Source organism: Panulirus ornatus, chromosome 1 (genome assembly GCF_036320965.1).
Source record: "Panulirus ornatus isolate Po-2019 chromosome 1, ASM3632096v1, whole genome shotgun sequence".
NCBI classification, from domain to species: domain Eukaryota; kingdom Metazoa; phylum Arthropoda; class Malacostraca; order Decapoda; family Palinuridae; genus Panulirus; species Panulirus ornatus.
The window spans coordinates 24,522,312-24,544,550 of NC_092224.1; the positions used below are offsets into that span (position 1 = coordinate 24,522,312).

At 40.3% G+C, this 22,239-nt stretch overlaps 1 protein-coding gene across 1 annotated transcript in view; it reads right to left on the minus strand.

The window, feature by feature from the left end:
• Positions 1 to 22,239, minus strand: part of Ranbp16 (Ran-binding protein 16) — a 334,729-nt gene that overhangs the window by 307,442 nt on the left and 5,048 nt on the right. Inside the window, exons 2-3 of the mRNA XM_071690784.1 lie at positions 13,910 to 14,156; positions 3,234 to 3,403 (exon numbers count right to left, since the gene is read on the minus strand). Of these exons, the coding sequence (XP_071546885.1) occupies positions 3,234 to 3,403; positions 13,910 to 14,156 (417 nt within the window). The remainder of the gene's footprint in view (positions 1 to 3,233; positions 3,404 to 13,909; positions 14,157 to 22,239) is intronic.

Consider the following 22,239-nt stretch of genomic DNA (forward strand, 5'->3'; position numbering starts at 1 on the left):
CCTCAAACATTTCACTTCCAACACATAAACCATCCTCCATACAACCTAAGCTATGGACTATGCCTCGTAACCATATAATATTGTTGGAACTATTAATCCTTCAAACATAGCCATTTTTGCTCTCTGAGGTAATGTCCTCTCTTTCCAACATTCTTCATCACTACCAGAACCTTCATCCCCTTACCACACCCTATGACTTGCTTCCACTTCCATGGTTCCATTCACTGCCAAGTCTACTCCAAGATATCGAAAACACTTCACTTCCTCCAATTTTTCTCCATTCAAACTTACATCCCAACTAACTTTGTTCTACAACCCAGTTGAACCTAATAACCTTGCTCTTATTCACATTTACTCTCAACTTTCTCCTTTCACACACTTTTTCAAACTCAGTCACCAAACATGTGCAGTTTCTCACTTGAATCAGCCACCAGTGCTGTAACATTAGTGAACAACAACTGACTCATTTCACAGGCCCTCTCATCCCCATCAGACTGCATACTCACCCCTCTCTCCAAAACTCTCATACTTACCTCCCTAACCACCTCATCCATAAACAAATTATACAACCATGGTGACATCACACACCTCTACCTCAGACTGATCTTCACTTTCCTCTCCTCATATTAGTACACACGCCTTACACCCTTGATAAAACTTCTCACTGCTTCTCATGGCTTACCTCCCAGACCATACATCATTAAGACCTTCCACAAAGCATCTCTATCAACCCTATCATCAGCCTTCTCCAGATCCATAAATGCCACATTCAAATCCATCTGTTTTTATAACTATTTCTCACAAACATTCTTCAAAGTAAATCCCTGATCCAAACATCCACTACCTCTTCTGAAATCATATGCTCCTCTCCAATCTGATGCTCTGCAAATGCCTTCTCTCTCTCAATCAATACCCTACCATACAATTTTCAAGGCATACTCAACAAACTTATTCCTCTGTAGTTTGAACACTCACCTTTATCCCCTTTGCCTTTGTACAATGACACTATACATGCCTTCTGCCAATCCTCTGGCACTTCACAATGATCCATACATACAGTGAATATCCTTACCAACCAATCAACAACAGTCATCCCCTTTCTTAATTAATTTAAATGCAATACCATCCACTCCCTCCATCTTGCCGGATGTCATCTTCTGCAAGGCTTTCACCACCTCTTCTCTCTTCACAAAACCCCTCTCCCTGACTCTCTCACTTCACAAACCACCCCAACCAAAACACTACATTTGCCACTCTTTCATAAAGCACATTCAACAATCATTCAAAATACTTACTCCATCTAATCCTCACTTCATCACTACCTGAACTACTTCCCCACTTGCCCGTTTCACTGATGTTCCCATTCATTCTCTCATCTTATGCACATCATTTACCTCCTTCCAAAACATCTTTTTATTCTCTCTAGAGTTTAATGACTCTCACACCAATTCTCATTTGCCCTCTTTTTCAACCCCTGCTCCTTCATCTTGATCTCCAGCCACTTTCTCTTATACAACTCCCATTCATTTGCACTCCTTCCTTGTAATTGTCACCTAAAAGCCTCTCTTTTCTCTTTCACTAACAACATTACCAACTTTAGTCCTTCATCCTACCACTTACTACCCTATCTGCCCACCTCTCACCTTTCTCATGCCACATGCATATTTCGCACATGCCATCACTGCTTCCCTAAATTCATGTCATCTGCACTCACCTTTTGCCATTCTACACTCTATTCTTCATGGCATTTCTTCACACAAATCTCCTTTCCAAGCTCACTTACTCTCACCACTCTCTTCTCCCCAACACTGTCTCCTCTTTTTTGAAATCCTCTACAAATCTTAACCATTGCCACCTCTCAAAAGATAGAAATCAGACATCCTACCTGCTGCCCATCAGCACAATTACATCCAAAAGTCTCTTTTACACGTCTATCAATTAATACTTAATCCAATAATGCCCTTTGACCATCTCTACTACTCACGTATGTATACTTGTTATAGCTCTCTTTTTAAACCATGTATTCCCAATCACCATGTACTCGCAATCACTAGTCTTTTTTCAGCACACAAATCCACAAGCTCTTCAACATTTCCATTCATAACAGTGAATACCCCATGCACACCAATTACACCTTCAACAGCCACATTACTAACCTTTGCATTCAAATCACCCATCACTAATACCCAGTCTTGCACAACAAAACTGTCTCTCCTGATCTTTCTTCTCATGACCAAGTGCATAAGCACCAATAATCACCCATCTCTCATCATCCACTTTCAGTTTTACCCACATCAATCTAGAATTTACTTCCTTGCACTCTATCACACACTCCCACAACTCCTGCTTCAGGAGTAATGCTGCTCTTTCCTTAGCTCTTGTCCTATCACCAACCCATGGCTTTACTCCTAGGACACTTCCAAACTATTCTCCCCATTACCCTTGAGCTTCATTTCACTCAGAGCCAAAACATCCAGGTTTCTTTCCTCAAACATACTATCTATCTCTCCTTTCTTCTCATCTTGGTTCCATCCATATACATTCAGACACACCAATTTGAGCCTTGGAGGATGTACATATTCATACTTGCTTACCTTAATCCATTTCTGGCGCTATCCCACTCCAGAGGAATCAGCATTGCTGCCCCCTGCTTCAGCGAGGTAGCACCAGGAAAAGACGAAAAAAGGCCACATTCGTTCACAATCAGTCACTGGCTGTCATGCGTAATGCACCAAAACCACAGCTCCCTATCCACATCCAGGCCCCACAGGACTTTCCATGGTTTACCCCAGACATTCCACATGCCCTGACCTGATTCAGTCCACTGACAGCATGTTGACTCCAATATACCATATTCCAATTCACTCTATTCCTTGCACACCTCTCACCATACAGTATGTTCAGGCCCCAATTGCTCAAAATCTTTTTCACTCCATCCTTCCTCCTCCAATTTGGTCTCCCGCTTCTTGTTCCCTCCACCTCTGACACATATCCTCTCAGTCAATCTTTCCTCACTCATTCTCTCCATATGTCCAAACCATTTCAACAAACCATCTTCTGCTCTCTCATTAAATTTAAGTATTCATCAGTTCTTGAAATGAATGGTAATTAATATTCATAAATATCTTAATGCTTTACATACTTCAAGGGAATGTAAACTTAATCATGGTTTTCCATTTATTTGTATATATACACTACTATTCACTCTAAATAAAAAGAATCCTTATCCTTACCTGAAGAAACTGAGATACATCACCAACAACATTTCTGAATGCCCATTTTTCCTTGTCAAGGCCATCAAACCAGCCTAGTTTGGTGATGCGCCCAAACAACACCACCAGGCCTTGAGTTACATAGTGAACCAGTTTAGGACGAGTTGCCAGATAATTCAAAACATAATTACCTGTGAAAAAAAATAAGCATTAAATGTCAAACCTAACTTCTTTCATTTTTCTTAAGAACTAATGACTTACACCGAAAGGGGTAATGCCAATTTTTTTTTGGCAGTCACATGTGAAAACCAGTACTGAAAGACCAGAAAGAAAATATCTATTTCACTTACAATTACCCTCGGACCAATTTCTATGAAAGAATCCTGGTTAGTACCCAGGATCGTTCTACAGGAACCTGCAGGCCAAGACTGCACTTCTTCCAGTGGCAAGGTAATACAGACTCCTTTGGAGCAAGAGGTTCTTTGATGAGACTGAATTCCCTCGCTGAAGTGACTTTTCATTCACAGTGTAACCTTAAGCAAGCAAAGTCTGGTAACATCAGAGCACAACAGTGGCTTTCAGGTTCCCCATCCCAGCCCAAGTTAAAGCCCTTTCTTTCTACCTCATATATACATAGGTTGCTGGCATTCAGTCCAAAAAATGCTCTCTCTCCATCTCTTAAATTGCACTTAAAAACACATAACTCACATGACTCACTGCTTTTCAGTATAAATTATCATACGAATCCTATGCAATAGCCCTTCCTAAATGCAAAATCTCATCACAGGTAAAGAAAGTTCAAGAGATGGGGCTCCAAAAGTGTAGAACTCCCCTCCCCCATACAGTACAAATATGTAATTGAAACTTTCAAAATAATCTACCCTGTACTCTCCGAGTAATACTACTTAGTAATTACATATGCTTAAATACAAGCATGGGTTTCATCCGAAAAAAAAATTCTGCTTATGCCCAAAGGAGAAATTGCATTTGGACTATACAAAAAGAGACTACAGAAAAGGGTACAGCACTGATAGAAGGGATGAATACTATAGACATCCACAGAAGCAATGATATCCCAAAGAATGTAACAATGGCACTAAACTACAATGTCTCTTTTCTTGCATTAACAGTGAAGTGAAGGTTCCATCTGAGATTCAAAGACTTTTGTTTGCTTATGTTATTCAAAGCATTTAACTGCAAGAAACAGTTTTTATGAAAATGATTTTGCTTCTGAACAGAAGGACTCTGCTCACTAGATCTACTACCCTGTACCACTGTGTGAAAAATTTCAAGGGAGACCCCCTAAGGTTAAGGAAACTAAAGTCAGCAAAGCTGTATCATCATCAGTACAGAAAAACAAATGGAAAGTAAAATGACAATTGTAAGAAATGCTTTCAGCTAATGATATACCTATCACTTCATTTGGAGGTGATTTGCCACATGAATAAAATACATGCAATGATTTCTGGCAGAGAAGAAAACTGAATAAGAAAAAGGAGTGTTTTTCCAAGTCTGATATGCCAGGCCCCTTGCCTGGATGGCCTACAGACAAGGATGGTTAAACCAAAGACAAAAAGAAAAGATAATCTTAAAGGAAGAGAGGACAGATGCTTCCATTCTTGCAACAAAAGGCTCTGCTGCATGCTCTGCAGAAGCATTATATACTGAAAGGAATTAATCTTCCCCTAGAAAACAGAATAGCTGTAATCCAGAAAGCAATACAAAATAGTAATTTCAATCCAACATGACACAAGCAGAAACATTCTGATCATGGCCATCTTTGATGAAAGAAAAATACAGTAAAAGATAATTAATCAAGAGATTAGTTACAGTTCCTCTGGTACTTGCAGACCTAGCTCTTAAAGGAGAAAAGTCTGCAGGAAGAAGGAAAGAAAAGAGAAGGAAAAATTTTTCACAGCTCTGATGTAAAGAAAGAAAAGCAGGCAACTTCAGTCAATCCTCATGTTGCTGTTCCCCACATAAAAATTACTGGCTGGGATGCATCAGCTAGGTGCATGCCAAGTGTTCAGTTCTTAGCAGAAAGGACAAATACAGACAGGTCATGAGAGAAGCAGATGAAACAATAGCTGTAAAACATGGAGAAGACAGCAACATCACAGCCATGGCTGACATTTAGAAAGAATATTATGAACATCACAGCCATGGCTGACATTTAAAAAGAATATTATGAGGAGGGATAGTGATTAAGGTGGGTAGCAGTTTGTAGGCAGCCATCGACCAGGGAGGTATACTACCAGCAGTACCTCCCTGGATATCAGGAGGGTCAGTGACGGCAGCACAGTGGGCCAGTGCATCAGTGGTTGTCAAGTTGCACTCCTATGATCTGAGTAGCTGTCTTTTCTTTTTGCTTCACCCACATGTGGACTACTGGCATTCTGTGCACAATCTCTCTTTATCACACATAACACTTGACAACATTTAACTCACACAACTCATTCTGTGTAACTCTCTATTGAAAATTCCCCACAACTTTCCTCTGAAATACTAGGAAACCTCATTTTATGGAAATAGCTAAATGTGCCCCTATGAAACTGTAAGTCTTCTGTGGAGTCAAAATTTCACTTCTTCTGAACAGCTGCTCCATTTATTCAAAGGACTGATCCATCCTTGTATGGTGTGCTGCTCTCACATCTGGGGTATTTCTAGCTCTGCATCCTTACTTGCCACAGCTGAGCTGAAAGCAGTCAGACTTATCAACTCTCTTAGGCTAACTTCAAAACCTGTCCCACTTGCCCTATGTGGCAATGTTGGTTCACTTTCCCCCTTCTATAAGCAATACTTTACTTTTAGCTCTTGAAAGCTGGCTACTTGTGTGCCCACACCATTAGGTACACCAGGCAATACTCAGCAAACTGTTACGTCACATGATTACCGTGTGGCTGTTGGCAACTCAAAGATGGGCATTTTTTATATTGTTTCTTTCTGTACACCTCAAGGCTTTGGAACTCTTTATTCTCTCACATCTTTTCCAATAACTATGATCTGGCACATTTTTTTTTAAAAGACAGGTTTTTTACATCCTCAAAAATTCATAAACACTTTTCCTTGTCTCTTCTTTTTCCTTTTCATTAACCTCTTTATGCTTTAAGGCCTGGCCCTTGATGTGGACTTCTGTCCATGACAGGAGTATCCAACATAATAAAAAAGGAGATTCAGTTCTCAATCTAACTATTTATCAACCTCAATTCCATAGACACTGTTGACTCTGTGGACCTTACAGAAAATTTTAATGTAATTCAGTGATCTTTAAAACGTACTGTCTTGCCATAATTGGAACGTGTCCTGTCTGAGGCATATCTATGGCACTTGGAATGTCCCCACAAATTCTGTCTGTCCATCCCTCAGGGTACACTGCACCTCCATCATCCATGTAGGTACTCTTCTGCACTCAAAAATAAGGAGAGTGCTGAATGAGCTGCACACAAAAAAGAAAATCTCTCATTCTGGTTCTTTTGGAGAGGATACGGAAAAGGAAATGCATGAGATGGTACTCAGTGGGGCTTCCCACTGCACTTCAATTATCTCAATTAAATTTTCCATTATATGTTTCCCCTTCACATTAAATCTGCTCCATGGCAGCATTTGCTCTGCTCTGGTGATTTAATACCAATACCTATTCATAACCCATTACATTGTGATCAGAGCACACTGATCACAGAAGTTGATGTCACTCATTAAGCATGCATTTTTGTATTGAGAAGGTCTAAGGTGTTATTTCTCCATGTTGGTTCTGTTTTCACCAACTGAGAACCAACCTGTCACACAGCTGAAATAGTTTTCTTTTTGTAACTGCTCATTTGAGCTGCTTCCACTTGAATTTCAGGTTACAATGCTGTTTCCCATTTGTTTCCATCTATCATGAGGCAGGCAGAGGTCATCTTAAAAGATCAAGTTTGAGCTTCAATTTGCAAGGAGATCAAAGCAAGTTCTACATCTATTTGTCCTACAATTTCCTGTTTTTGCATCACCATATATCATAGATCAGTGCGATGACCAGGTTTTGATTTTCAAGCTAGACAAAATGTACTTCTACTATATCACTTGGGGAATTTAGGAGTTCAGTTTATATAAGAGCAGCATTTACATACAGTTCAATTCCTCTACACATTCTTCCAGTCCTGTCACAACAGTACAGATTGTAATCTGGGATACAAACCTTATTATTCATGAGATCATTAAAGACCATTAATGCAAAAACTGCAAATATATTTCATCTAACTCAGTCAACAAGCCATTTTTGCAGAGGATTCTTTAATCTTGTATGATATGAGTTCCTGTATGATGGCATAAAGGATGTTACACAGCTTGTTTCTGAGATACTGTGTGTGTGTGTGTGTGTGTGTGTGTGTGTGTGTGTGTGCGTGTGTGTGTGTGTGTGTGTGTGTGTGTGTGCGTGTGTGTGTGTGTGTGTGTGGGGGGGGGGGGGGGGGGGGGCAACATTGCCCTGCTTTGGTGCTCTGATCTCAGTTCTTTTAGCATTTTGTAAATGGAAGACAAGTGGTATTTCTTCCTCAAGCAGTTCTCCCCTGCCTCTATTTGGCCCTATGACCTATCTATCTTTCTTTTATCTCTGATGCCCACTCCCTCCAGGAACACCATCAAGGGGTGGCACGGCAAAAGAATCTCCATTTATCCCTGTCCTAACATGCCTCCCTTGCATACACAATTCAACGCATTCTTCCTCTGTTTCTCTCACTCCTGTATTCCTTCACCCTACTTGCCCATGTCACAGGTGGTCTTCCACTCACATAAATCCCTTTAAGTGCACTATCATACACTCTCCTTGTAAATTTCCAGTCTTGTATTCTTTCCACATGCCCAAACCACCTCAAAGTATTATGTTTCACCCATTCTACCTCTCCACAATGCATTCCTTTTGCATTCTTTGCTATACCATATCTCTCATACACCATTTCATTATTTTCTCCTTCCATCTAGTCACACCACATGCTCTTCTCAATTAGTTCATTTCCACAGCCTGGATTCTTGACCTCTGTGCCTCATTCCAAGACCATATTTCGGCTGCATAGGTCAGGGTTGGGAGGACTATGCTGTCCGTAAACCCTCTCCACTTTACTTATACTATTATTTTATGAAGGGACACAATAACTCTTCTACCTTGTACTGCTCTCTCTTATCTATCCTTCCATATCACCACACTTACCCAAGATAGCTCCCAGATACTTAAATTCCCTCACTTCTTCCGGTCTTTTTCCCCCATATCCACAGCACAACTTAGCACACTTTCTTCTTTCACCCTATAAGGTTTAACTAAATCTATACTTTCACTCCATTTCTTTTCAAACACCATTACTTTACTTCTACTTGCATTTACCTTTAATCTCCTCCACTTACACACATCATAAAACACACAACCTTCCGCAACTTCCCTTCACTCTGCGCAAACAATACAGTATCATACACAAACAGCCACCATATCTCTGCCATACTCCATCTCTGCACACCTTTTTCCTAGTTTTTCCTTCATCTTTCTTATCACTCCATCCATATATATATATATATATATATATATATATATATATATATATATATATATATATTAGTGAAAGAGAAGAGAGAGGCATTTGGACGATTTTTGCAGGGAAAAAATGCAACTGAGTGGGAGATGTATAAAAGAAAGAGACAGGAGGTCAAGAGAAAGGTGCAAGAGGTGAAAAAAAGGGCAAATGAGAGTTGGGGTGAGAGAGTATCATTAAATTTTAGGGAGAATAAAAAGATGTTCTAGAAGGAGGTAAATAAAGTGCGTAAGACAAGAGAGCAAATGGGAACTTCAGTGAAGGGCGCAAATGGGGAGGTGATAACAAGTAGTGGTGATGTGAGAAGGAGATGGAGTGAGTATTTTGAAGGTTTGTTGAATGTGTTTGATGATAGAGTGGCAGATATAGGGTGTTTTGGACGAGGTGGTGTGCAAAGTGAGAGGGTTAGGGAAAATGATTTGGTAAACAGAGAAGAGGTAGTGAAAGCTTTGCGGAAGATGAAAGCCGGCAAGGCAGCAGGTTTGGATGGTATTGCAGTGGAATTTATTAAAAAAGGGGGTGACTGTATTGTTGACTGGTTGGTAAGGTTATTTAATGTATGTATGACTCATGGTGAGGTGCCTGAGGATTGGCGGAATGCGTGCATAGTGCCATTGTACAAAGGCAAAGGGGATAAGAGTGAGTGCTCAAATTACAGAGGTATAAGTTTGTTGAGTATTCCTGGTAAATTATATGGGAGGGTATTGATTGAGAGGGTGAAGGCATGTACAGAGCATCAGATTGGGGAAGAGCAGTGTGGTTTCAGAAGTGGTAGAGGATGTGTGGATCAGGTGTTTGCTTTGAAGAATGTATGTGAGAAATACTTAGAAAAGCAAATGGATTTGTATGTAGCATTTATGGATCTGGAGAAGGCATATGATAGAGTTGATAGAGATGCTCTGTGGAAGGTATTAAGAATATATGGTGTGGGAGGAAAGTTGTTAGAAGCAGTGAAAAGTTTTTATCGAGGATGTAAGGCATGTGTACATGTAGGAAGAGAGGAAAGTGATTGGTTCTCAGGGAATGTAGGTTTGCGGCAGGGGTGTGTGATGTCTCCATGGTTGTTTAATTTGTTTATGGATGGGGTTGTTAGGGAGGTAAATGCAAGAGTTTTGGAAAGAGGGGCAAGTATGAAGTCTGTTGGGGATGAGAGAGCTTGGGAAGTGAGTCAGTTGTTGTTCGCTGATGATACAGCGCTGGTGGCTGATTCATGTGAGAAACTGCAGAAGCTGGTGACTGAGTTTGGTAAAGTGTGTGGAAGAAGAAAGTTAAGAGTAAATGTGAATAAGAGCAAGGTTATTAGGTACAGTAGGGTTGAGGGTCAAGTCAATTGGGAGGTGAGTTTGAATGGAGAAAAACTGGAGGAAGTGAAGTGTTTTAGATATCTGGGAGTGGATCTGGCAGTGGATGGAACCATGGAAGCGGAAGTGGATCATAGGGTGGGGGAGGGGGCGAAAATTCTGGGGGCCTTGAAGAATGTGTGGAAGTCAAGAACATTATCTCGGAAAGCAAAAATGGGTATGTTTGAAGGAATAGTGGTTCCAACAATGTTGTATGGTTGCGAGGCGTGGGCTATGGATAGAGTTGTGTGCAGGAGGATGGATGTGCTGGAAATGAGATGTTTGAGGACAATGTGTGGTGTGAGGTGGTTTGATCGAGTGAGTAACGTAAGGGTAAGAGAGATGTGTGGAAATAAGAAGAGCATGGTTGAGAGAGCAGAAGAGGGTGTTTTGAAGTGGTTTGGGCACATGGAGAGAATGAGTGAGGAAAGATTGACCAAGAGGATATATGTGTCGGAGGTGGAGGGAACGAGGAGAAGAGGGAGACCAAATTGGAGGTGGAAAGATGGAGTGAAAAAGATTTTGTGTGATCGGGGCCTGAACATGCAGGAGGGTGAAAGGAGGGCAAGGAATAGAGTGAATTGGAGCGATGTGGTATACCGGGGTTGACGTGCTGTCAGTGGATTGAATCAAGGCATGTGAAGCGTCTGGGGTAAACCATGGAAAGCTGTGTAGGTATGTATATTTGCGTGTGTGGACATATGTATATACATGTGTATGGGGGGGGGGGGGGTTTGGGCCATTTCTTTCGTCTGTTTCCTTGCGCTACCTCGCAAACGCGGGAGACAGCGACAAAGTATATAAAAAAAAAATATATATGGAGAAGTATATATATATATATATATATATATATATATATATATATATATATATGGAGAAGTAAAGTATGTATGTAGCATTTATGGATCTGGAGAAGGCATATGATAGAGTTGATAGAGATGCTCTGTGGAAGGTATTAAGAATATATGGTAAGGGAGGCAAGTTGTTAGAAGCAGTGAAAAGATTTTATCGAGGATGTAAGGCATGTGTACGTGTAGGAAGAGAGGAAAGTGATTGGTTCTCAGTGAATGTAGGTTTGCGGCAGGGGTGTGTGATGTCTCCATGGTTGTTTAATTTGTTTATGGATGGGGTTGTTAGGGAGGTGAATGCAAGAGTTTTGGAAAGAGGGGCAAGTATGAAGTCTGTTGGGGATGAGAGAGCTTGGGAAGTGAGTCAGTTGTTGTTCGCTGATGATACAGCGCTGGTGGCTGATTCATGTGAGAAACTGCAGAAGCTGGTGACTGAGTTTGGTAAAGTGTGTGAAAGAAGAAAGTTAAGAGTAAATGTGAATAAGAGCAAGGTTATTAGGTACAGTAGGGTTGAGGGTCAAGTCAATTGGGAGGTGAGTTTGAATGGAGAAAAACTGGAGGAAGTGAAGTGTTTTAGATATCTGGGAGTGGATCTGGCAGCGGATGGAAACATGGAAGCGGAAGTGGATCATAGGGTGGGGGAGGGGGCGAAAATTCTGGGAGCCTTGAAGAATGTGTGGAAGTCGAGAACATTATCTCGGAAAGCAAAAATGAGTATGTTTGAAGGAATAGTGGTTCCAACAATGTTGTATAGTTGCGAGGCGTGGACTATGGATAGAGTTGTGCGCAGGAGGATGGATGTGCTGGAAATAAGATGTTTGAGGACAATGTGTGGTGTGAGGTGGTTTGATCGAGTAAGTAACGTAAGGGTAAGAGAGATGTGTGGAAATAAAAAGAGCGTGGTTGAGAGAGCAGAAGAGGGTGTTTTGAAATGGTTTGGTCACATGGAGAGAATGAGTGAGGAAAGATTGACCAAGAGGATATATGTGTCGGAGGTGGAGGGAACGAGGAGAAGAGGGAGACCAAATTGGAGGTGGAAAGATGGAGTGAAAAAGATTTTGTGTGATCGGGGCCTGAACATGCAGGAGGGTGAAAGGAGGGCAAGGAATAGAGTGAATTGGAGCGATGTGGTATACCGGGGTTGACGTGCTGTCAGTGGATTGAATCAAGGCATGTGAAGCGTCTGGGGTAAACCATGGAAAGCTGTGTAGGTATGTATATTTGTGTGTGTGGACGTATGTATATACATGTGTATGGGGGTGGGTTGGGCCATTTCTTTCGTCTGTTTCCTTGCGCTACCTCGCAAATGCGGGAGACAGTGACAAAGCAAAAAAAAAAAAAATAATATATATATATATATATATATATATATATATATATATATCAAAAAGCCACAGTGACATCACTCAGCCCTGCCTCACATCTATATGTATCCCAAAACTTTTACTCAGCTCTCCATCCACTCTTACACACATATTTGATGCTCTCTTACACACATATTTGCTGCTCTATGACCTAGCATAAAAAACTTGTCCAACCATATTTTTGTTCATTGCAATGGTATGAAGGGAGTAGATCAAGATCATCTCAATATTCCAAAGCCTGTTGATGTTCACAGTACTAGTTAAAGCAAAGCCTTTCATCTAGCAACAATCTGCACATTTCTGAGCATTACAAACTGCAATTCTCCAAGGTGGCCTTTGTTTTTCTTAAGCAAGCAAATACATTTTGTGGGCACTGATATTTACACTTTCCCTGATATGTTGCACCAGTTTTGCCAAGCATACAAAAACCCTATGCACAGTATTAACATACTCTGAACATTAGATGATTTCATTACTTTCTCATTGTTTCACTCTTATCTCTCTCCATATCACTGTCTGAGCTTGTAGTAGCTTCCAGGCCTCCATTTCCCATTGTATGCTCTCCCTCCCTCTGCACATCCAAATTAGTGATTCCCCATATCCAAGTTAGAGCTTGTAATGGCTTCCTGGCCTCCACTTTCCAAGTTACTTCCCACAGTATTCTCTCTCTCCCTTTCTTTCCACATTTAAGGCAATGTCTACTCTAAGTTTCTTAACACCAGCAATGGTATCATCTGCAGTACTTCCTAACTCATCTGCCATATCTGTGTCAATCTCCATGATGTCTTCCATATCACTCTCAATTTCAACATTTCCAATGTCCAAACCTGCGTCAGTGCTCATGTGAATGTAATGTTTAGCAAGTTCTTCCAGTTATTGCAGAACATGGTTAATGACTGCAAAATTTGTCTGCTGATGGGCAGAAGCCCCAACCAAGAATATTTCTGCATGCATGGAGAAAAATATCTGCACTGAACTACAAGGCTGAATGCTTTTATTTTGATTTACATTATAGCCACACAAGAGAAGAGGAATACTTGCTGGCAAATCAAACATATAATTCCCTGTTGTTTGTTTAGGATGGACTTGCATTTCAAACAATTATTAGTCATAATTCCTGCCTTCTTCTGGATGATTATCTATTGGAAGAAATTAAGGTGAAACCTGACGATAATAACTGCAGTGCTAATGACTCTGCTAATAATAGATAAATAAACAAGCCTTAAGTTAAACTAACCTGTTAGAAAAGCTAGCCAGTCTATCAAATATGTATAAATATAAGGTTTCTATAATCTACTGTAGTGTGCCATATGTCTACAGCCAAACCTATACAGATAGTTCCTCAACACTTAAGTATAAGCTACATGAATCCACTAAAGATCAAGCTGGATTTCCTCAAAACTACAAGCCAAGAGAACCCCCAACACCTGATAACTCATCATTACAGCTGATTTTCCATAAGACTCCTAAATAGCACATCAAGGTCTAGAAGGCATTCAAACAAAGAAAAAAAGAACAAATGCCAAACATTGAAAATAATATTAAAGGGAATAGATTATCATGAAAAAGCAGAGAAAATCAACTTACGTATGTCTATCCTCTGCTGAAGTGTCAGGGTACATGGGTTTCTTGACACAAGCTTGGTTAACGTGGTGGCTGCCAAATACTGTGAGTAAGATGACTGAGCCCGATCTAAAAGTAACTGGCATTGGCTGAGTGTAGCAGCTCCACGACCTGACTGGAACTCCACCAAAGCTTTTTCTGCTTCCTGCCGCTGAACACCATCATTAGCCTCATGAAGCTGCTTGCACAACAACTCTAGTTTCACCACCTCCTGAGGAATAAAGTATATACATAAATTTCACAATTATTTCAATAATGGTTTCTTGCTGGTCTCTATTTCAATTTAATGTCCTAATAACTACATCAAAAATGGTCACAAGGTTGGCAAACTTTTCCTACTGATTCTGGACAAGCTATGGAGGAATGGGAAGGGTGAGCTCTCCTCCCTCTTCATTTTCCAAGGACAAAAGCCTGGCACTCTCCATCAGGTGATTCCAAATTCACCCAATCCCTAAAAACTAACTCTCAATCATTTTACTTTCAGCTACATGGGCAGAAGACATCAGTGCAAGGTCATCTTCCAATAATTCTGCCCCCTTATCTGACAAATTTGTGATATCCAAAGTCCTATTACTTTGACATATCATCATCAATGGCCTGATTACATAAGAATATTATGATGTTTGTAATTTTGGCTTTCAGATCACTTTTTTTTTAGGCACATACAATTTCTATCTACTAACCAAAACTATCTAGCTGGACTGCACTGCTGACAGAGGTGCATACCGATTTCTGGGCTGGCAAGGTATGGCTCAAATGTGAATGCATATATGACAAGAAAAGCCAACATTCATTAATGAAAGAAATTTGTATCACAACACAAACTAAAAGAGTGGCAAGACATAAGGAAAGACAAGAACATGTTGAGTAAGGGTAGGCAAAACACAGGTAAGGTACCACAGAGTAAGATAAGACCCAAGGTGAGGCAAAACCCAGGGTAGGTGAGATTAACAGTTTCTCCCTCATTTTACCAAATGTATGGAGCTTGTTATAAGGTACCTTCATGAATGAAAGAAATTTGTATCACTACACACAACTAAAGGAGTGGGAAGACTTAAGGAAAAGTAAGCACAGGTTGAGTAAGGGCAGGCAAAACACAGGTAAAGCATCACAACATAAAATAAGACCCAGGGTGTGGCAAAACCCAAGGTAGGTGAGATTAACAGTTTCTCCCTCATTTTAGCTAAAGTATAGAGCTTGTTATAAGGTACCTTTGTGCATAGTCTCATCAATACTGGTTGAAATGAACTGGAATACTGACACAAAGATGCTATTTCTGGAAACATTAAACCAGAAAAAAAGGCTACAAATGGCCAAGTCACAAACTTGTCATCAGCATTTTGTGGAGTGATGGGGTTGATGGGGTTAAAGATGCTTTGTGGAATTTTGTGGAATAAATGGAGTGGGAGGAAACCTACTATAAGCAAAGAGGATTTTATTCAAAGTGTAAGATGTATGAATGAGTAAGAAGAGAGGAGAGTGAGTAGTTCCAGGCAATAGTTGGTCTGCAGCAGGAGTGTGTGTGATGTCACAATGGCTACTTAATTTGTTTATGATAAATGTAAGGGTCTTGTACAGAGGGGTGTGTATGTAGTATGTAGGAGGTGAGGGGGGCCTAGGTAAGTGAGTCAGTTGTTTGCTGATGACACAGCACTAGTGGCAGATTTTGTGTGGGAAACTGTGAAAATTTGTAACTGAGTTTGGGAGTGTGCATGGAAGGATGAAGTTGAGAGTAAATGCAAATAAAAGTAAAGTTATTAGGTTTAGCAGAACAACAGGACAGGGTACTTGGAATGTATGTTTGAATCAAGGAAACTGGGAAGAAATTAAGTGTTTTAGACACCTGGGAGTGGACAAGGCAGTAAATGGAACCATGGAAGCAGAAGTGAGTCATAGGGTGGCAAGGGGGAGAAGGATCTGGATGCACTGTAGAATGTGGTCAGTATCTGGGATGAAAAAATGGGCATGTGTTGGAAATGAAATGTATGAGGACAATATGTGGTGTATGGGGGTTTGATCAAGTAAGTAATAAAAGGGTAAGGAGAAGTGTGGAAATAGAATGTGGTTGAGAGAGCTGAAGAGGGTGTGATGAAATGGTTTGGACATATGGTGAGAAAGGGTCTGGAGAGGTTGACAAGAGAATATTAGCATCAGAAGTGGAAGGGAAAAGAGACAGGAGAGATCAAATTGGAGATGGAGGGATGGAATAAAGAAGATTTTGAGTGATCAAGGCCTAAACATGCAAGTGGGTGAAAGGCTTGCACAAGTCAGAATGAACTGTGGCATGCGAAGCAGCTGGGGGAAATCATGAAAAGGTCTACGGTGCTTGATTGAGGAGTGTTGTGATTTCATGCACTACACATGACAGCACACAAGTTTGAAAAAATAACATGGAGTATATAGAGAGACATATTTGCACTCATTTTCATGAATAATGCTGAAATATGTTCAGAGTAATGAGGAAAAGTACCATCTTGGTGACCTCTGAATACCTTAAAGATGGGCTAATCACAAATTTGATATACAGAATGTCATGCTCAGGCACACAAAAAGACACTTTGTGCCAAATTTAAGGAACAATAGTTGAAATATGGTCAAGTATCAGACAAAAAAAAATCTTTTTAGCAACCTGTGGCCCTAAAAATGAAGGAATGGTGCAACTTCTTATCTACCGATGATAAAGGACAAACTGAGCAAAAATATTATCTATCACTCCAGAGGATATAACTATCCATTACTATGTAAAATATAGGTAGGGTGTTCTGTACACATTGAACCCCTATCATATCAATTTATCAAACAACCTTGTAAACTTCTGTTAACCTGCAATGTCTCCATTCAGTTTAATTACCATGCTTATTCCATTCATTCACCACTCTATTATCATGAAAGTACTTTACAACTTTTTTAAACGTTTCTCAGCTTCTTGAAATGCATGAACAATCTTTTTTAGTGAGAATAACTGTGGGAAAGTATCTAGAGAAAGGTAAGAAGCTGTATGCCCCTTTATGGAGAAAGCATATGATGGAGTCGAGTGAAATATTTCATGGGACGTGCCACGGATAAATGGGGTTGGAGGACAACTGTTGGATAGTGTGAAAGTCTTCTCCTGAGGAGTAAAAGTGTGTGTAAGATTGGATGGAAAGTTGACTAAAAGTTTCAGTATACATGTAGGTGAAAGGCAGGGCTATATGATGTCACCAAGGCTTTTAAACATATATACTGTATGGATGGAGTCATAAAAGATATGAAAACAAAACCTAGAAAAAAAGGGCACAGAGATGGAGTGTGGTGGTGAAGTAAGGTGGCTAGTGGCAAGCATGGAGTGTGGTGGTTAGATAAGGTGGCTAATGGCAAGCCTGACTGTAGAGGATACCATGTCGTTTGCAGTGAATGAAGAGGAGTTGCACAAGGTTGTAAATGTGTTTTATGATGTGTGTAAGAATAGTACTGGTTGAAGGTAAATGCAAGAAAAAGTAATGTAATGGTGTGTGAAAGGAAACAGAGTGAAAGTATGATATTTGCAAAGCCTATAGAGAGAAAATATATCAAATTTCTATAGAGACATGGGGGGAGAAAGGCTGGAAGAGGTGACAGAATTAAAATAATTGGGGGCTATTATGGATAAGTTTGGTGATATGGCAGAAAAAATAAGGGAGAGAGCAGTACAGAGTAGAAGAGTCACTGGGCAGCTTAACAGAATAATGAAGGGTGATAGTATGGATTTGAAGAAAGGATTAGCAACAACACAGGCCTCCTGACCCTGACATATGCAGCCAAAACATGGACATGGGAGTCTGGGGTCAAAAATCCAGACCGAGGAAATGAGTTATTTGACAGGAACTTTTTGTATGATTGGATAGAATGATGAAAGTAATAAGGGGATGTATGAGAAATTTGGTATGGCAGGAAATGTAAAGGGAATTAACTGTATAGGGGTAATATGGGTGAAACATAATACTTTGAGGTGATTTGGGCATGTGGAAAGAATGCAAGAAGGGGAGTTTGCAAGGAGAGCATATGCTAGTATAATTGAATTGGTTGGTGTGAGAGGGAAACCACCTGTGACATGTGGAAATAGAGTGGAATAGTATTGGAGGGAAAGAAATGGGATAAGAATGTGTGTCATGGTGTAAGCAAGGGAGGCATGTAAGAATAGGGATAAGTGGAGGCCCTTTTGCCATGGCCACCCCTTTGATGGGAGTTCCTAGAAGGAATGGGCATTAGATATATAGATACACAGAGACACTCAGATTGAAGATACAAAGACAGAAAGATAAATATACAGATAGAATTCTACGCTGCTCTCAAAGAACTGATTACTTTTAACATCATGGGTATATCAGCAATTCTCAATGTTTTTTTCATGGCAGCCTATTTCAATTACCACAGTGACTACAGCTCCACCCATGAATAAATCAGTTCAGTTGTGATAAAGTAACCATTAAAATCAGAAAGCTTAGGTAGGTGGAGGAAGCAGGGTTACTGAAAACAGCAAACTGAGCAAAACAACCTAGACTTAGCACTATCATGATCTCAGGCAGGTAAATGTACCACCCACTGAGTCTGGGGTTCTCCATGTACTTCACCCTAGCACAAAGCATTTACATCTTTTCCATGAAATAAATACCATTTTGCTGAGATAGATATACATTCTATTTACCAAAATGACCCTGAAAAGTTTATTTAAAAAGTTAATTTAAACATTTATGAAAATAGTTTTTCTAAGAGAAATAGGAAAAAATCAGTGTGAATAATTAAAACTATTTCAGCAATATTTACAGAAAAAATAACTTGATATATTTTCTTAAGAATTTAAATAATATAGAAAAAAACAAAATTATGAGGAAAAGTCATGGGGAACCAGCTCTATCTGCTTGGGCCTGGGTTTCAAAATCTAATTCAGTCACACAAACGAGTGTCAAACATGTTTATAATTTCATCAAAAACAAGCTTAATACATAAAGGTTATCCAACACCCACTTCATTCAAAGAAGAGCACTAAAAGTTTTGGCCTGCAATTGCTGCCCCTTGTGATGAGACCTTGTAGCTTTTGTGGCATCAACAAGTGAAAGTTTAAACCTTTTTGAATGTCAGCTCATCCAATGCAGAAGCTTCACAGCTGTCAGCCATTATTTGTACATTCATTGATATGTAAACAGTTTTCATGAAGCTAAAAATACATAAATACAGCAAATGACGTAACAGGAGTGGAAGAGGAATAGGATGTATTTAGGGAAGCAGTGATGGCTTGCGCAAAAGATGCCTGTGACATGAGAAAGGTGGGAGGTGGGGCAGATTAGAAAGGGTAGTGAGTGGCAGGAAGAAGAAGTAAGATTGTTAGTGAAAGAGAAGAGAGAGGCATTTGGGAGATTGTTGCTGGGAAATAATGCAAATGACTGGGAAACATATAAAAGAAAGAGGCAAGAGGTCAAGAGACAGGTTTAAGAGGTGAAAAAGAGGGCGAATGAGAGTTGGGGTGAGAGAGTATCATTAAATTCTATGGAGAATAAAAAGATGTCTTGGAAGGAGGTAAATAAAGTGCATAAGACAAGAGAACGAATGGGAACATTGGAGAAGGGGGCAAATGGGGAGGTAATAACAAGTATTGGTGAAGTGAGAGGGAGATGGAGTGAGCATTTTGAAAGTTTGTTGAATGTGTTTGATGATAGAGTGGCAGATATAGGGTGTTTTGGTCGAGGAGGTGTGCAAAGTGAGAGGGTCAGGGAGAATGATTTGGTAAACAAAGAAGAGGTAGTGAAAGCTTTGTGGAAGATGAAATCTGGCAAGGCAGTGGGTTTGGATGGTACTGCAGTGGAATCTATTAAAAAAGAGGGTAACTGTGTTGTTGACTGGTTCGTGAGGATATTCAATGTATGTATGGTTCATGGTGAGGTGCCTGAGGATTGGCAGAATGCATGCATAGAGCCACTGTACAAAGGCAAAGGGGATAAAGGTGAGAGTTCAAATTACAGAAGTATAAGTTTGTTGAGCATTCCTGAGAAAGTATATGGGAGGGTATTGATTGAGAGGGTGAAGGAATGTACAGATCATCAGATTGGGGAAGAGCAGTGTGGTTTCAGAAGTGGTAGAGGATGTGTGGATCAGGTGTTCGTTTTGAAGAATGTACATGAGAAATACTTAGAGATACAAAGGGGCTTGTATGTAGCATTTATGGATCTGGAGAAGGAATATGATAAGAGTTGATAGAGATGGAAGGTATTAAGAGTATATGGTGTGGTAGGTAAGTTGCTAGAAGCAGTGAAAAGTTTATACCAAGGATGTAAGGCATGTGTACAAGTAGGAAGGGAGGAAAGTGACTGGTTCCCAGAGGATGTCGGTTTGCAGCAGGGATGCGTGATGTCTCTGTGGTTGTCTAATTTGTTTAAGGACGGAGTGGCTAAGGAGGTAAATGCGAGTTTTGGAGAGAGGGGCAAGTATGCAGTCTGCTGTGGATGAGAGGGCTTGGGAAGTGAGTCAGTTGTTCGCTGATGATATAGCGTTGATGGCCGATTCGGGTGAGAAACTGTAGAAGTTGGTGACTGAGTTTGGTAAAGTGTGTGAAAGAAGAAAGCTGAGAGTAAACGAGAATAAGAGCAAGGTTATTAGGTTCAGTAGGGTTGAGGGACAAGTCAATTGGAAAGTGAGTTTGAATGGAGAAAAACTGGAGGAAGTGAAGTGTTTTAGATACCTGGGAGTGGATTTGGCAGTGGATGGAACCATGGATAAAGAAGTGAGTCACAGGGTGAGGGGGTTAAAGGTTCTGGGAGCGTTGAAGAATGTGTGGAAGTCGAGAATGTTATCTCGGAAAGCAAAAATGGGTATGTTTGAAGGAATAGTGGTTCTAACAATGTTATATGGTTGTGAGGCATGGGCTACAGATAGGGTTGTGTGGAGGAGGGTGGATGTGTTGGAAATGAAATGCTAGAGGACAATATGTGGTGTGAGGTGGTATGATCGAGTAAGTAATGAAAGGGTAAGAGAGATGTGGGGTAATAAAAAGAGTGTGGTTGAGAAAGCAGAAGAGGGTGTATTGAAATCGTTTGGTCACATGGAGAGAATGAGTGATGAAAGATTGACAAAGAGGATAAATTTGTCAGAGGTAGAGGGAACGAGGTGAAGTGGGAGACCGAACTGGAGGTGGAAGGATGAGTGAAAAAGATTTTGAGCAATCTGGGCCTGAACATACAGGAAAGTGAAAGGCGTGCAAGGAATGGAGTTAACTGGAACAATGTGGTATACCGGGGTCAATGTGCTGTCAATGGATTAAACCAGGGCATGTGAAGCGTCTGGGGTAAACCATGGAAAGTTTTGTGGGGCCTGGATAGGGAGCTGTGGTTTTGGTGCATTACACATGGCAGCTAGAGACTGAGTGTGAATGAATGTGGCCTTTGTTGTCTTTTCCTAGCGCTACCTCGCACGCACCCGGGAGTGGGGTGCCATTTCATGTGTGGAGGGGTGGCGGCGAGAATGGATGAAGGGAGCATGTATGTTCATGTGTATATATGTATATGTGTATGTATATGTATGTATACATTGAAATGTATAGGTATGTATATGTGCGTGTGTGGGTGCTTAAGTATATATAAGTGTATGCGAGAGGATTGGCCATTATTTCATGTTTCCTTGCGCTACCTCACTAACGCGGGAGACAGCGACAAAGTATAATAGAAAAATAAATAAATAATAAAAATACATTAAAAAGAATGGTACAAACACAGACACCTGAGCTACAAATATAGACACCAGTGTTCCAAGTGAACTGAAGGAAAGTTGAACAGATGTGCCATACTTGTATGATGAGAGATCCAACCACCACACATGTGAATGACATTCATGAAGGCCAGTGATACACAATAAAGGCAACATCACATTCACAAACAATATTTCACATGCACATTCACATGTGAAAACCCTCACAAGGGTAAATCTAAATATATGCACTTTTGTGCATGAATATTCTGAGAGTTAATGACACTTTCAAAATGTATTAACTACACAATAATGTCTGTGCTCTGAAACAGTATGTAATGTATACTACAGTCTCAATAATTCATTAGCAATTACCATATTCACAAAGCCGCATTTCTACCAATGATAGTTACACTGTGATCACATAACATTGTTAATTTTGGAGATTACCACATTTTTATTGCACACTAACTAAACAGAAGAACCATAATTACTTAGCACCATTCTCTATACTTGTTTTCCATTTCCCACCCTACCAAAGCAGTGTGAGGAACGGATGAACAATGGTCTCAACATCACACATCCACTCTCTAGCTATCACA